A 15,458-nucleotide genomic window follows, 5' to 3' on the forward strand; every position below is an offset into this window, starting at 1 on the left:
TATGAGGATTGCCGTGAGCACAATACCCACATGGCAACATGGAAGGAGTTGAAGGTCGTTTTGCAAAGCGGCTGACAATAGATAAGCGAGAGATGGCACTCTGAGGCTGAGAGATAATATGTATGTGCAATGCCTTATTTATATTGTATTTTTATCACTTGTTTCTTTCCTCAGTTTTTATTTGGTGTGTTATTTTTGACTTAAAACAAATAAAATCTTGAATATATACATGCAGTTTCTGTGTGAGTGTATGAAAATTGATTGTGAAATTGACTGCGATGCAAGGGGGCGCCGCCCAAGATTTTGCCTAGGGCACCAAATTACTCAGGACCGGCACTGGTAACAAGGCAGCACATCTACTCAGACCAGGCAGAACTATTAAAACACACAGGAAAGTTTATTCAGCTTAGTTACGGAGATGTATGTACAGATTTTATTATCAGATTAAATTTCATATTTGAAATGACTTACTCTACTTTACAATACTTTATGTAAAAAGTTTAAGAACTGTTGGATTCATCTATCATTAAGATCAAAATTCGAGAGTTGTCAATGCCAATTCTAAATTGATGAACACAGATTCAAAGTGTCGATGGCATTAGATCCACTCTTTTAGAACAAAACAGTGGTGCTTTTAACAGACCTGAACCATCGCTTTTATCTGAGGAGACAATGGAGCATTTTGCCCTGGTTGATGCAGAAACACTCAGTAGAGTTTTCTCCCGAGTTAACCCAACAACCTGCCTTTTAGACCCAATTTTATGCGTTCTTTGAGTTTGAACTTTTAAATCATGTGAATAGCTCTCTCCAGACGGGTGTCTTCCCCACTGCCTTTAAAACAGCAGTGGTGAAGCCCCTTCTGAAAAAGAGCAATTTGGATCATGATATTTTCGCCAACTACCGACCTGTATCCAACTTACCCTTTTTAAGTAAAATTTTAGAATAGCTAGTTTATATCCAATTAAATGTTTTTTTAAACAGCAACAATATTTTAGAACAGTGTCAATCTGGTTTCAGGATGAACCACAGTACCGAGACAGCCCTCGTGAAGATTGTTAATGATCTCAGGTATAACATGGACTCTCAGAAACTGTCATTCCTGGTGCTACTGGATCTAAGCGCTCAGACACCTGGTGGGCCTCTCTGGTTCTTAACTGGTTTTATTCCTACCTCACAGATCGTCACTTTCTTGTAAGTATGGATACATGTTCCTCAGGAACGCATGAACTTAAGTAAGGGGTGCCCCAAGGGTCAATTTTAGGTCCAATACTTTTTAATTTATATATGCTTCCCCTTGGGGACGTCATCAGGAGGCACAGCATCAATTTTCACAGCTATGCAGATGATACGCAGCTTTACATCGCCATGTCTCTCGATGACACGCGGCCTATTGATTCCATTTTAAACTGTATTTTAGATATAAAGTCATGGATGGCAGTGAACTTCTTACGGCTCAACCAGGACAAAACAGAGGTTTTAATTATTGGTCCTGAAGGCAAGAGAGAGAAACTTTTACCAAAACTAAATGCTTTTAAACACTCACAGTGCATAAAAAACCTGGGCGTTCTTTTCGACTCTGAGCTTGATTTTATTCCACACATAAGAAATACTACAAAGATCGTTTTTTACCATCTTAAGAATATAGCCAGAGTTCGCCCGTTTCTCTCTCTGGCCAGCACAGAGGTGCTAATGCATGCTTTTATCTCTAGCTGGTTAGATTACTGTAATGCCCTGCTCTTTGGTCTCCCAAAAAAGAGCATTTCACAGCTTCAACTGCTCCAGAACTCAGCTGCACATTTGCTGATCTTACCGTTAAGACATATTTTAGATTTTTCTTGATAATAACTACAGTAACCAAAACATAAACCCTCAATTGCAGTTTTTCTGCTGTATTTTGTTTACATGCTTTTAACCACATATGTCTGACAGTCTTTGAAGCAACATAACAATGGCAGTGGAACTGTCCTCACCTGCAAGGCTTTTCATTTTTTGTAATGTGTTCATAAGGTACTTCAGTTCAACAGGATTCTTACTTTGCTGAAAATACTGATGCTGACTGTTTCCAAATGATTTCATTCCTCTTTTGAGTTATTAGCTCTTAAAGAGCCTTTGGATTGGCAACATGTTTTGAGGTGTGAGGGGTTCATAATGGCTGCTAGTACTGCATCATGTGAGATGTGAGATACAGTATAAAGGGAAATACCGGAAACATTGTGTCCTGGTCTGCTCACATGTCTGTGAGAAATAAAGCCATACTCTCTAGAGTAGTCTCTAAATAACTTCCCCTAAATAATTCTAGGATGGAGATAGAAAGGTAAATACTAGGTGAAGAGGCTGTTTATATTTGGTTTTACCATCCGTCTTAAGTGATCCAATCACAAGTGGAAGGTTAAAAGCCTTCAGTTCACACCTGGCATTAACATGTGACTCAACATGCATCTTCAGTGACCTTCCAGTGATTTGAGCTCACTTCCCCACTCTATATGCAAATATATACCTATATCACTTTAACAAAGGGATATAACCTTTTTTACACAAATTTAAAAAATACCTTTGCGTCTAATACTTGCCAAACTAACAAGTAGGCCCAAATGGTAAAGAATGTGTTGTAGACAGTTGTCTACACATTGTCCCTGCCATTTACAAGAGAATATGGTGCGTAGTTCCTCTGAAAAACATGTTTATTTTAACTAATTCATATCTTTAATGTTAAAAAAATACTCGTTCTTCTTTGATTGATTTAATATCAATTGATTAATATAACAGTTGATGGTAATGTGTTAGTGACCCCCACAGTATGAGTTTACTGGTTTCATGGGAGATCAGACCCCACCTTATAGGAATTCAGATGCCGTTTTTGAGCTGAATCCGTGTGGGGGCAAAAGCTCAGAGACATCTATGTCCAGAAGTGCTGTTTTAAAAAATAGAATATATATGTATACATATTAATAGTAATACTTAAAAGCCAATAGTCAATCTTTTTTAACTAATCTCCTCACTGTTAGTAAACAACATTCTACTTTTTACTATAGAAAAGATGTATAGCTATATATTTCTTTAAAAAAACAAAATCAGATTAGAGTACAGCTTTTAAAGAGCACTGAACATTGTGTGTTATGTTAAAGGTTCATTCAGTGTGTCAGTTGTGGGGTTTCGGAGAAATCACGAGTTGGAGCTGAGCTACTTTCATTTTCACTCTTTGTCATCACTGGTTTGCAAGAAATGCAGATGTTTATTTTGCAGTGCAGACAGGAAAGTGTGGGAGGGGCTGACAACCAGCTTATATTGTGGTCTCTTGTTATTTTGAAAGATTTGTAACAAGGCAGCACATCTACTCAGACCAGACAGAACAATTAAAACACAAAGGTGAGTTTATTCAGCTTTGTTACAGATGCATGTATATACAGATTTTATTGTCAGATTACATTTCATGTTGGAAATGGATTACCTTTACTTTACCATCCTTTATGTTGAAAGTTTAAGAACTGTTGGATGCATCTATTTCCCAAATGGACAGAATTAATATTTTGTCTTATGCACAATTATGTTCTTATATGTACTGTATGTATTTTTGATTTGGGTTGTCAAGTGTTTGATTAATTAGAACGTTTATTATTGATTCATTAAAAAGAATTGCACATACCAATATTTGCCCTGATGTTACAATGCATAGTTTCGGTAGGACCCAGAAGCAGATAAAAAGGGAGTTGAGTGCAAAGACATTTGTTGATACTTCACAAGGGTTATGCAAGTGATAGTGGAGACAGTATCTGGCTGGTGACTCTTGGAGAAGAGGGGGAGGAGGAGGAGAGGTAGCTCATGTTGACGCTGGTGGACAGTGTGGCGTGTGGGATCAGGAGAACACAGGGAAAGGCTGTTGGCTGCAGAGGTCTGAGGGCTGGGTCACTGGAAGCAGAGCTGCTGCTAGCTGGAAACAAAGGTGATCACTAAAGGCAAAACAAAGCACAGTTAGATCTCTTAGAGAAAGTATCTGACTACCAAGTGGGTTTTAATTCTGAAATTCCTCATCAGAAGCTCCAAACATTGTGTTTATTTTTACATTGAACTAATTACTTACAAAACTTAAATGCCATGGCCTCCAAATTCTAAGGAATCAATGTGATCAGAATTACGATGGTAAAATGAATAAGGTAAATAATCTGTGAATTAATTCCTTTAATAACTCAATTAATTTATTAACTAATTGATCAATTAATTCATCAATGAATTAACAGACTGAGTGACTGTCATTGGTTGGTGCTTTTATAGACCACAGTCCAGCCTCTCAGTGCACGTCTGCATGCACAACAAGCATAGAAAGCAAAAAAGCAAAAACACAAAATCTACTGCAGAAACATGACTGACTGTGACACCTACGCATTTGAAAATATCTCACTGCAATTGTATTTTGGTAGATGACTGAATCAATGAATTAGCTGTCCATTGTAAACATTGAAAGAAGGTGATATTTCAAACTTGAAGCTCCATTGGCACAAAAATTCCTTGCTGCATAAATAAACGGTCCTGTCAACATCTGGGTGCTTTTTGAAGCCCCCCTCCAGGGTGTTTTTGTATTTTTAGGATTTTTCTTGACAATGTTTTACAATTTGATAAAAAAATAAAAAAATAAATGACGGTAAAATAGAACTAAAGTAGAATCTGCGACTATTATGTCATCCACCAAGCTTGGCCTCTGGTGTTATAAGAGTGGAGTGGTTTAGCTCTTTAGTGAGTGGAGCTCAGAGCAGACAGCTGTTAGCCTCCACAGTAGACACAAAGTGTAGTGAAGTTGTCTAGTGGCAGTAAATGTACAGTACAGGTAACAGTTTAACAATATATAAACAATTTACAAGTAGACCTCAGGACCTCACGACAGCGTCTGGTAGTGATGGTAAAGTCTGACTATTAAGCCAAGAGGCGTCGTAGAGCTACATTAATCTACTTTACTTCTTTTAAACGCATAATTTTTTCTATAAATAATTCGTTGAAATTAAGTTTCATTATGGCCTACATTGATGGACAATAACATTTCTGAATCTTGAAATGCAATTTGGTAAATGTTTCATGTTGCAATATCTACAATACAAAAATGATATTAGACTCATATTCTCTTGGTTAAATACTTTGTGCATTTAGCTTGAATGATGATTCAATCTTGCAGTAATAGTTAATCACAGTATTTGTCTGACTGACATTGTCCTGTGACTATAACCATGAAGAACAAATAAGACTGAGCCAAGACAAGATACCTGCTGGAAATGTTCAACTTATAATAACAGCTTCAAAATCATGTTGATGGTATTATGTCTTGTAATAAGGTGAATGTTGTCTCTGTCTCAGCCACTCCACCCCCCGTCACTAGTTTCTACACTATGTAACTTCAGTGAGAGGGAAGGGTCACAGTGTTACATACTGTTAGGCCAGGGGATGACGGAAGAAACATAGTGTAAAAGAGGGAAAATAGACAGGATGTAGTTGTTAAAGATGAAAATAATTCATTTACAACAAAGGTAACACTGATCAAAAAGGCAGAATTGTCTCCAAAAGAAAATGTGCAGTCTGTACCTCAGCCACTCTGGCTCCTGCACACTACAGCTGCCAAGCCGACTGGCACCAGCAGCTCTTTATATCACCCAGCCTAAGCTGCAAGAAGGATCAGGTGTGGACCTTGTAGATGAAATTCTCCTTTGTGAGGTAGAGAGTTGCTCATTCTCCGAAGAAAACCTCTTTAATACATGTGCATGGAGGTCCAGATCTCTGCAGTCCTCCAAATGTTACTGACTTAAAGACAACAGAGTGGGGGTCACATCATTTTATGACAGTTGGTAATTACTCCTTCCCAAAACAATGACCCCCAGATGTTTGGGTTGATCATGCCCTTCCCAGGACAGTGACCGTTTGATGTTTTATTAGAACGGCAAATGTCATTTTACATACCTTCCTGTAACCCCTCATGTAGAGAGAATTGCCCCTCATGTGACGTTGACACTTCCACCAAAAGGGGATCCTGCCCTCCTCCTCCCACATCCTGTTCTTCACAGCACATTGATTACTGAATGGAAAACTTTGTGATTTCTTCTCAACCTTCACACAGAGGCAAGGAGGAGGGGGAGAATGAGGCCAACACCAGAGCGGAAACAAAAAAAAAACACAACACAAACACACCCACAACACTAGGGTTGTAACACCTACATGTTTACTTCAACATACAAGTTTTCAAGACAAATAATTGTTATGTTGTAATGAGTTTTGTTTGCAGTTGGCACCTGACAAATTGTTACAGAGCTGGGATTTGTATTTACAGTGGTGTTAGACGCAGACTGTGGGGGTGCCAAGCTTTAACATTAAAACAACTCATCTCTATTTGGTAAAGAGGACATGCAGCTTGTTGAACAGTGAACTTTTTGAACACACACATCATTTTTGCAAATAAATCCGCTTCAGCTGGAATAGTTCACTGACAACTTCAATCCTGAGATCTGCTTGTTGTTACCTTACCCTGCAGGAGACGAGCTGGAGGAGGAGGAGAGGAGCACCTAAAATCAAAGGTAAAGAGATCAACAGTGAATGCAACAGTAACACCAGTGAGAGGTCAGCAGTGAGGGACACTAGTCAAACATCTCAAAGAAAGTAAGTGTTGCTTAATTTCCTTTTGTTGTTGTCTTGCATTCCTGCAAACTTTTTTATAATTAAAGCAACATTCTGTTAAGGTTTTACCTTATAATAACAGCTTCAAATCATGTTGTTGGTACATTGTCTTGTAATAAGGTGAATGGTGTCAGTTATGTGTCGAGAAGTGTCTGTTATATTAGCCGCATTCACACTGCCGTTTGGATGAGGTGATCCTGCGCCAATTCTCCGCCTCTGCCTCTGTGTAAATGTCTCGGAGGCAGCGATGGGTGAAATTTTTTTCTCCGGCGCTGATCTGCCTCTGGCGGTAGTGTCAGGGGTGCATTAGTGGCGAACCGAATCAGTGTGAATGGATGAGATTAGAATATCAATCACAAAACATTATAACAGCATCCATATGATTATAAACTGTCGGCAGGTTTAGATTGACAAGAGGGACACTGGGGAAACACCTTGAAAACACACACGTCATCATCATAACGTGTACCCTCACGCCTCTTTAAGGCCCCCACACACTGCCCAGACTCAAACCAACAGCCAATTGCCTTTATCCGATCACTCCTTTGCCTCTCGTCTGACCCGTTTGGCAGAAAAGTTGCATTGAACACACCGCTTCGACGTGCTGCCTACTCCACAGTAGTGTGTACTTTCTGCACTTGCGCAAGATGCAATAAGCGGGTGGCTCTAGTCACGTGCCAGTAAGTTACCCCAAAACATGAAAACAGGAAATTATGGAACGGAGAGCATAGAAAACCAAAGCGTGTGAAACAGCTGGCACACAACTAATCAAAGAATCCAATGGCTTCGATGGCCAGCAGCCAACCTTCTCAGACTTCGCATGTTAAATCGGAGCAGACAACGTCCGTGCCGTTCCAAAAGCTTCCAACACAACTGAACACACCAAACAGATTGGTTCACGACCTCATCCAAGTCTCCCCGAAGGCTTCAGACATCCAACGGTTGGGCCAGTGTGTTCCTGCCTTAAGGCAGAGACGCTTCGCTCTGTGTGAATCACCAGCAGTGGAGAATTCAGTGAACCACTGCTGCAGCATTAAGGCAGCTTCTCTGTGTTGTTACATTACCCTGCAGGAGAGGAGGAGCTGGAGGAGGAGGAGAGGAGCACCTTAAATGAACCTCAACCTCAGTACTCACAGCAGTATTTATGTTTAATGCCAAATATTTTTTCTAAACTTAGACCATCAACTGAAGACTGGAGCTATTTACGTATTTTAGTTAAGACTTGAGCAGTTTGACTCCATAGATCTCCTGGTTAGACACGTGGATGAGTTGAAAACATTTTCCTGAAGAACTTACTTTCCTCTAACTAAATTACAAACCTGATTGAACTTAGTTTTTGCATATTGCTTTTCTCAATGTATTTTTCGCAGTAACACTGTATGTTGTAGCTGTAAAAAAATGTTTTAATTAAATAATTTTGTTTCTTAGCGTGAACCAGTGGACACTGCGACAAGAATGACAACAACACACCAGCAGCAGGAGAGTCTGAAATCAAGTCTGTACCATCTGTGACTGAAGAGAACGGTAAGATTGTGTTATTATTAACATTATTCAATAGTACAACAACATGAAACTGTCAAAAACATAACTGATTTTGGTCATAAAATTCGAAATGTTTTTGGATAAAATTAAAAAAAAATTAATAATCTGATGGCCCATTGCTCTGACCTTCTTATGACGAAGTTAATTACTTTACAGCAGGTACGATATGATTCTGGGTGGAAACAACAATAAGGTAAGAGACCCCTAACTTTATTAACAAGATGTATTTACTTTTTATGTCATCCTCTATAAATATAATTATTTGCATACAGTACATGTTTTATTACTTATTTACAGCAGGCAGAGAAGATTTCTGAAGAGACCAACATGAAGAAACAATATCAAACTCAAACTGAAACACTGCTCAGCAGACTTCACCTTCAAGACAAAATTCAACAGAAGTTTTCACCCGCAGAATTTCTTCAGATAGGTCCATCTGTGAAACAGGATCAGGAGACATGTGAGAAAGATCTAGTTCATACTTTTCTTCAGAGGCTGATGATGTTAGACTACAGAGCCAGAAATATTCCTGTTAGACAAGATAGTTCTGATTTCGTCCATTCAAATCCTGTTGAAACAGATGACAATGACTTAGATGTTCTTTATAGCACTAGTGTAGACTCTGATAAATCAAAACAGTCTCCTGTGCATCCAATGGATGTTCAGATGGCAGTATTTCACTGCTCAGACAGCTTTTTTAAGCATAACATGATTACAAAGCTGTCACAATGTCAGTACGCTTTACCTTTGCTTGTTCCTGACCGGGTCACAATGGACATTGAATGCCCTCTGTGGACTTTCAGACAAATAAGAAAAACATGGAAGATAACACAAACCAAAGGTAATTCAAACATTGTCACCTTGAAGAGTATGCCCATCTGCAAGGCTGAGACACCCATGGTGTCATTTTTCCGTCTGGGTTCACTGTCTCAGTCTAAATCTCAGCTGATGAACACTTTGATCAACGAGCGTCACAGCACCTTCTTCCACAGAAACTGTCCAGGAAGCACAAAGTCTCGCTATTTGATGGATGGAGTGGCAGAGATTGCCTGGTACTGCCCAGCTGGAAAACCCAATGATGCCTTCACTGACTGCATTGCCTTCTGTAATCTTCATGGTGATGCTCTGTTGAATGAAAAACAGCGTGACATACTGACTGAAAAATCTTCAATCAGTGTTGTTCTTGTCCCAACTCTGGATAAAGGTGACAAAAGTGCAACAGTTATCTCAGCTCTTGTCAAGTCTCCAAAGCCTCTCGTTGTTGTCACTGATCATGATAGTGGTGCAGTTCAGATTACAGAAGGAAAATACAAAATGGGTCTAAAGGACAGAAGCCAGTCAGATGTTTCTAATGAACTGAAAGGAATCATCAGAAACATTTTGTCTGGACCACATGCATCCTTCCAGCTTGAAACCATGGCTGAGGTCTCTGGAATCAGAGTGGATGAAGATGACCGTCTCTGCCAAAAAGGGAAATCTGCTGCTGAAGAAATAGTGAAGTTACTTCAGGGGAAGGATGCGCTAAAGATTAAAGATACATTTCTCCAATGTCAAGGCAAACTGTGGAGCAAGTGGTGCAGAACAAACAAAGAACTGTATCGCCTCACAGGACACACTGAGAAGGAGAAATCTGAAAAGGAAGAAGAACTGAAGCGAATACGACAAGATCAATGCAAAGCTTCCTGTAGTGAGCTGATGAAGTCATTCATAGAAAGCTTCTATTCTTTGAAATCAGCAGACAGAGAGTATTTTCTGAAATGGACTCAGATCTTAATGGATGCTCTCTGCACAGATGATCTCTCTTCAATTCTCCAAAGCTATGATGAAACATGGTCTGAGGTCTTGGCTTTGAAGAAGAAGCACGACAAATCTGATCAGCTCCAAATGAAACAAAAAGAGCTTGAAGAAATATCAACAAAACTACAGTCAGCAAATTTTGGCTTGGAGCACATGTTTAGAGAAATGGGACAGATCTATGAAGCCCATAAATCTCTGGACAAACAACCAACGAGTGGACAGACTGACTGGTCTAAATACCCTGAGCTGGCTGCAGAGCTGATGATATCAGGACACCCAATGGAGCTGATGGATGGTGATGCAGGTCATGTGCCTTTAACTTGGATCTCTAGTCTTTTAGATGAAGTCATCAAGAAACTGGGCAACAAGAGAGTTTTTGTGTTGTCAGTTTTAGGCGTACAGAGCAGTGGAAAATCAACAATGCTGAATGCCATGTTTGGGTTACAGTTTGCAGTGAGTGCTGGCAGGTGCACCAAGGGTGCCTTCATGCAGCTGGTCAGAGTGTCAGAGGAGATCAAGAAAGACTTTAAGTTTGACTACGTTCTGGTGGTGGACACTGAAGGACTGCGTGCTCTTGAGTTGGAAGGTAACACCACTCTTCACCACGACAATGAACTGGCAACATTTGTTGTTGGTCTGGGAAACATGACATTGATCAACATCTTTGGAGAGAATCCAGCTGACATGCAAGATGTTCTGCAGATTGTTGTTCAGGCTTTCATGAGGATGAAACAAGTTAAACTTTCTCCAAGTTGTGTGTTTGTTCATCAGAATGTCTCAGATATTGCAGCTACAGAGATGAACATGGATGGAAAGAGACGCCTGCAAGACAAACTGGACCAGATGACCCAACTAGCAGCCAAAGAAGAGGGTTGTGATGCTGAGTGCTTCAGTGACGTCATTGCATTTGATGTGCAAAAAGATGTGAAGTACTTTGCCCAACTGTGGGAGGGAAGTCCACCGATGGCTCCTCCAAATCCAGGTTACAGTGAGAGCATCCAAGAGCTGAAGACCTTCATCCTCTCTAAAGCTTCACAGTCTGAAGGGATTACTCTGGAGCAGTTCAAACGCAAAATTCATGACCTGTGGAATGCCCTGCTGAACGAAAACTTTGTTTTCAGTTTCAAAAACACACTTGAAATTGCAGTGTACAGAAAACTTGAGGCCCAGTATGGGGACTGGACCTGGACCCTGAGAAGCAACATGTTGATCATTGAAAACCAGCTTTACACCAGAATAGAAAATGGAAACCTGTACAAGATTGAGCTCCGTTATCTCTCTAAAGAAATGAGCAACACTTATGAAGAAATCCAAAATGCAATGACAACATACTTTGATGATGACAGTGATAAAGAAATGTTAGTTCAGTGGCGAGGCCGATTTGAAAAGAAAATTGAACAGTTTCACAAAGATCAACTGAGCGAAGTTAAAAGAAAACTGAATGAAGTTATGCAGCAGAAGAATGCTTGTAAAAAGACTGATGAGAAGAAGACAGAGTTTGAGAACAAGCTGCTCACAAAGAGTGAATATCTTGCTCATCAGTTAAAAGACAAGGCAAATGATGAAGAGGAACTTAGGAAGCAGTTCGACTCAGTTTGGAGTGGCTGGGTGAGTGAGTTAACTGCAGGCACAACACCTATTAAGGACATCAACTATGAAGAAGATCAGTCAGCTATCCTTGACGACCTTGGTTTCGAATGGTCTCTCATATATGAATCCAGAAGCTGTGGCAGCTACAAAAAAATATCTGAAGTCGGAGATTACAGTCATCATGTAGCTGGCCATAGAAGATGGGAAACATTTAAATCTTTCTTTACAGGGTCTGCTCAGCATGAAGAACAGCGACGGATCAGATCCCTCATTGACGATGTTGAACAACAGTCCCTTGATGTAATCAAGACGAAACCTGTAGCTACAAAAGGCTACAGTCCAGCTTACTTACAAGAAGTGGCCAACAAAGTAAAAGAAAGGGTGACAGAATTTGAATCAAAGAGTAAATATGCTCTGAAGAAGAAGTTTACAGTTGATCTTGTGCTGTATGTATTTGACAGAGTAGAGAGTTGGCTGACAGAGTCCCACAAGAAATTCAAAATGAACAACGATGCACGTGTTTATGTAGAAAACAAGAAAGAGCATTATTACACATTTTTTAGAAGCTGCTATAAAGGAAGTTCATCTGCTATTGTGCTTGGAGAACTGATCTGTGAAAAACTGAAGAGTTTCACTGTTGAGGCCGTCTGTAACAAGACTGCTATTGGCATCGCCACTGAGATGAGGTGCTGTTTCCCAGCATTCAGTGGGAACAGGGTGAACTTGGAGAAACATGTGTTGAAGTCACTGGCAGAGAAAGAGGATTTTGATGGATTTATCACCTACATCAAACATCCAAGAAAGGAAGTGGAGACATTTATAAAAGATGAAGTACAGAAATACATCTTCACAGGACAAAGAGATAAGGCCCGGAATATACTCAAGGAAAATGTTGAGGATATCAAACGACTTGTGAGTAAGGCTTTATATGATGCAACAGAGAAAATCAATACAGAGAAAATCAAAACAGAGGGAAAGAAAACAGAGGGAGGAGACATCGAAAAGTGGGTGAAGGCATTTTCCAGTATGCTGGACAGCAAACTAAAATTCACCATCTGTTGTCAAAACTTTAGAGACATAAACAACTTTTACTTTCTCAAAGAAGAGATTAAGAGAGGCCTTAAATCCATCATGGAGGAGATGAGCAGCCTCCCACTGTATAAGATGAAGGAATTCAGGATGAAGCCTGATCAAATCCTCATTGATCAGCTGTGTAACTGCTGTTGGGTGACGTGTCCATTCTGTGCAGCTGTTTGTACCAACACACTGGCTGATCACAGGCCTTATGACCACAGCGCGCCTTTTCATCGACCTGCTGCAGTCATTGGTATGCACGCCAAAAACTCAGTGGAACTGTGTCTTGACTTCTGCACAACAAATGTAGCAAGTGATAGAGACTTTTATCCTTGTCAAGAATCAGTAGAACTTATTCCCTATAAACAGTACCGAACTGCTGGCCCAAGGTTTGCTGACTGGAGCATTACACCTGATTCATCTACAGTGAAATATTGGACATGGTTTGTGTGTCGCTTCAAGAGGGAACTGGAGGATCACTATAAATTAAAATTCCAAGGCAATGGAGAAATTCCCAAAGACTGGGAAAAACACACTAAAGAAGATGCCATTAGAAGTCTGGATGAAATGTTCCAGTAGTGAGTGAACCAATACAAATACAACCCTGCTAAAAATCTCTTGTTCTTCATGAATCACAGAATAACAAAATGATTTTATCACTGACAGGTAAATTTGTCTGTGAGTGAGAAATGGATTCAGACAACAAAAGTCTGTTTGCTTGATTGAGGTGAAGTCAACAAGGAAAAGAATGCAGAAGAACAATAGTGATAATTCACAAGTACAAAGTCAGTTACATGTATGTATGTAGGATTCACGGCAACATTTTATTTTTGTAATCGTGACTTCAAAGGAAATTAAGACAAGAATTCTTACAATGTGTCACTGATTGAAACTGAATCCTATTACATTATTGTTTATAGGATGCACAATATTATGTACTTCTACTATACAAGCCTGTAATCAAAGAGTATTTCAAGTATTTTCTTATTTTATAAACTTTTTGAAGTTTTTTTTAAGAAGTCTAAATCTTTATTTTGATCTAATTTTTGTGAAATCATTTGTTGTTTTTTACAATATGTTTGAAACGGTTGTGTTGCATTTGTTTCAAGGAGCTGAAACACGATGTTTGAGTTTTATGAACAGACTTTTAATTGTTTTAGTTTGAACGATGGAATGATGACATGTTTTTTATTTCTCTTTTCATTTTATTTTATCATGTTAAACTCTCTTGAAAGATTTGAAAACATACACATGTTATCACCTTTGTATTTCACTTTTAAAGTTGTATATTTATGTTTTTAAAGAAAAAATTGATTAAGGTGTAATATGTGAAATCAATATTTATCAAATTTGAAGTTCTGAGGTTTTATTAACATGGAAATAGTTGTCAGATAATCTGTAGTTCTTATACAATGAGGAATGTTTTAACACATTAAGTTTCTAAAAGTCACACCTGAAAATCATGCTTTATGTTTTTAAGTATTTGAAGCGTAATCTCATTTTACCTAAACTAAATGTGTCCAAATTAACATGAACTTTTTTCTTTTTGTCTGGTCAGATTTCTGCTCCATCAAAAGCAAGATATTCTAATATCCTGAATGAATGTAGACAGTGTTGTCTTTGTGAGAAGAATCATTGTTAGATGCTTTTATCATTCAATAAATTGACCTTTCAGTGATAATGTATGAAAATAAGGAGTTTAACTTGTTTATTAGTGTGTGTTATAGGTGATGGAAATAAATACTTACTGTTCACTAAAACACCGTGTTTCTTTCAGATTGTTTTTGAACTGATGAATTCTTACCTGCAAATATGCCGTGGGTTATTAACTTTGAATGTAAGAATATCATATTACCCATTAAGCAGTGGTGAATCACGCTAAAATAATCATTACACTGGTTATTTATAACAAAATGCTGAACGATATGAAAAAAAGACTTCACCACAAAATGAATAAGCACACTGTAATGAAGAAGATGAAAAAAAAAAACATAAATTGAAGATCTTCTGGTTGTACAGTATGGCTGAACACAAACTGTAATAACTGTAATGATCGCTGTATTCTGTGGTCAAAGTGACACATTGGTCCTATCAGCTCTAAGTGACTGTGATGGAGAAAAATTAAAGCTCTCACACACGTTTGTTGGAGCTCCATGATCTAAAATGTTTGAAGACCCATCGTGCATATCCGTATTTTTATAACTATACCTTTTTGTAGTTGTGTTTAATAAGAATTGAAAGATAAAATAAGAAATAGAATATCTGTTAATGTATCCAGTTTTCATTTTCAACGCACTGATAATACACCGGCATCCCACATCTTTGTTGTTTATCTGGACCATCAATATACCGTTTACAGTATGCAGCTCTCAACCTAAATTAACTAAATTATTTGACCAGTTCTTCTTCTCCTCCTATTGCTGGAGCAGTTTGTTCTCTAAAATCGATCTACGTTGTCATACCAATTGTCACTTATGTCTCCAATCTTTTCTTTTTTCTGTGACATTTATCCGTCATGTGCAAAACCATACATCATCTTCTCTGACTGTGTTTGTATTTTTGAGTCCCAGATCAGGACAAATGAAGGCAGCAGTAAAGTCTCAGACAGTCACTATTAGTTGAATAGATTCCAGTCACAGATTACACGGGCAATCTAAGTAAGATTTTTATATGCAGTTTGCTTTGTCAGACTGCTACTCTGTCAGAAGTAGACTGATATTGTGAGTGAAGTCAGTGTTACTGTTTGTGGGAAACAGTTTTTCAGAGCCAGGATTAGACTTCAACCCTTCAAAGACAACCAAACCAGA

At 38.8% G+C, this 15,458-nt stretch overlaps 1 protein-coding gene across 2 annotated transcripts; it reads left to right on the forward strand.

Moving 5' to 3' along the window:
• Positions 1-3,335: 3,335 nt before the first annotated feature.
• Positions 3,336-13,384, forward strand: LOC115574880 (interferon-induced very large GTPase 1-like). Of its 2 annotated transcripts, XM_030406505.1 has the most exons (5): positions 3,336-3,366; positions 6,506-6,630; positions 8,077-8,172; positions 8,347-8,383; positions 8,488-13,384. In XM_030406505.1, exons 4-5 carry the CDS (start codon positions 8,357-8,359, stop codon positions 13,228-13,230), a joined length of 4,770 nt encoding a protein of 1,589 aa, XP_030262365.1. In that variant the 5' UTR covers positions 3,336-3,366; positions 6,506-6,630; positions 8,077-8,172; positions 8,347-8,356; the 3' UTR covers positions 13,231-13,384. The 2 variants fall into 2 exon arrangements, with proteins under 2 accessions (XP_030262365.1, XP_030262364.1); XM_030406504.1 differs by lacking the exon at positions 3,336-3,366 and having other exon boundaries at positions 6,392-6,630.
• Positions 13,385-15,458: the final 2,074 nt, after the last annotated feature.

This window comes from Sparus aurata, chromosome 23 (genome assembly GCF_900880675.1).
Source record: "Sparus aurata chromosome 23, fSpaAur1.1, whole genome shotgun sequence".
Lineage (NCBI taxonomy): Eukaryota > Metazoa > Chordata > Actinopteri > Spariformes > Sparidae > Sparus > Sparus aurata.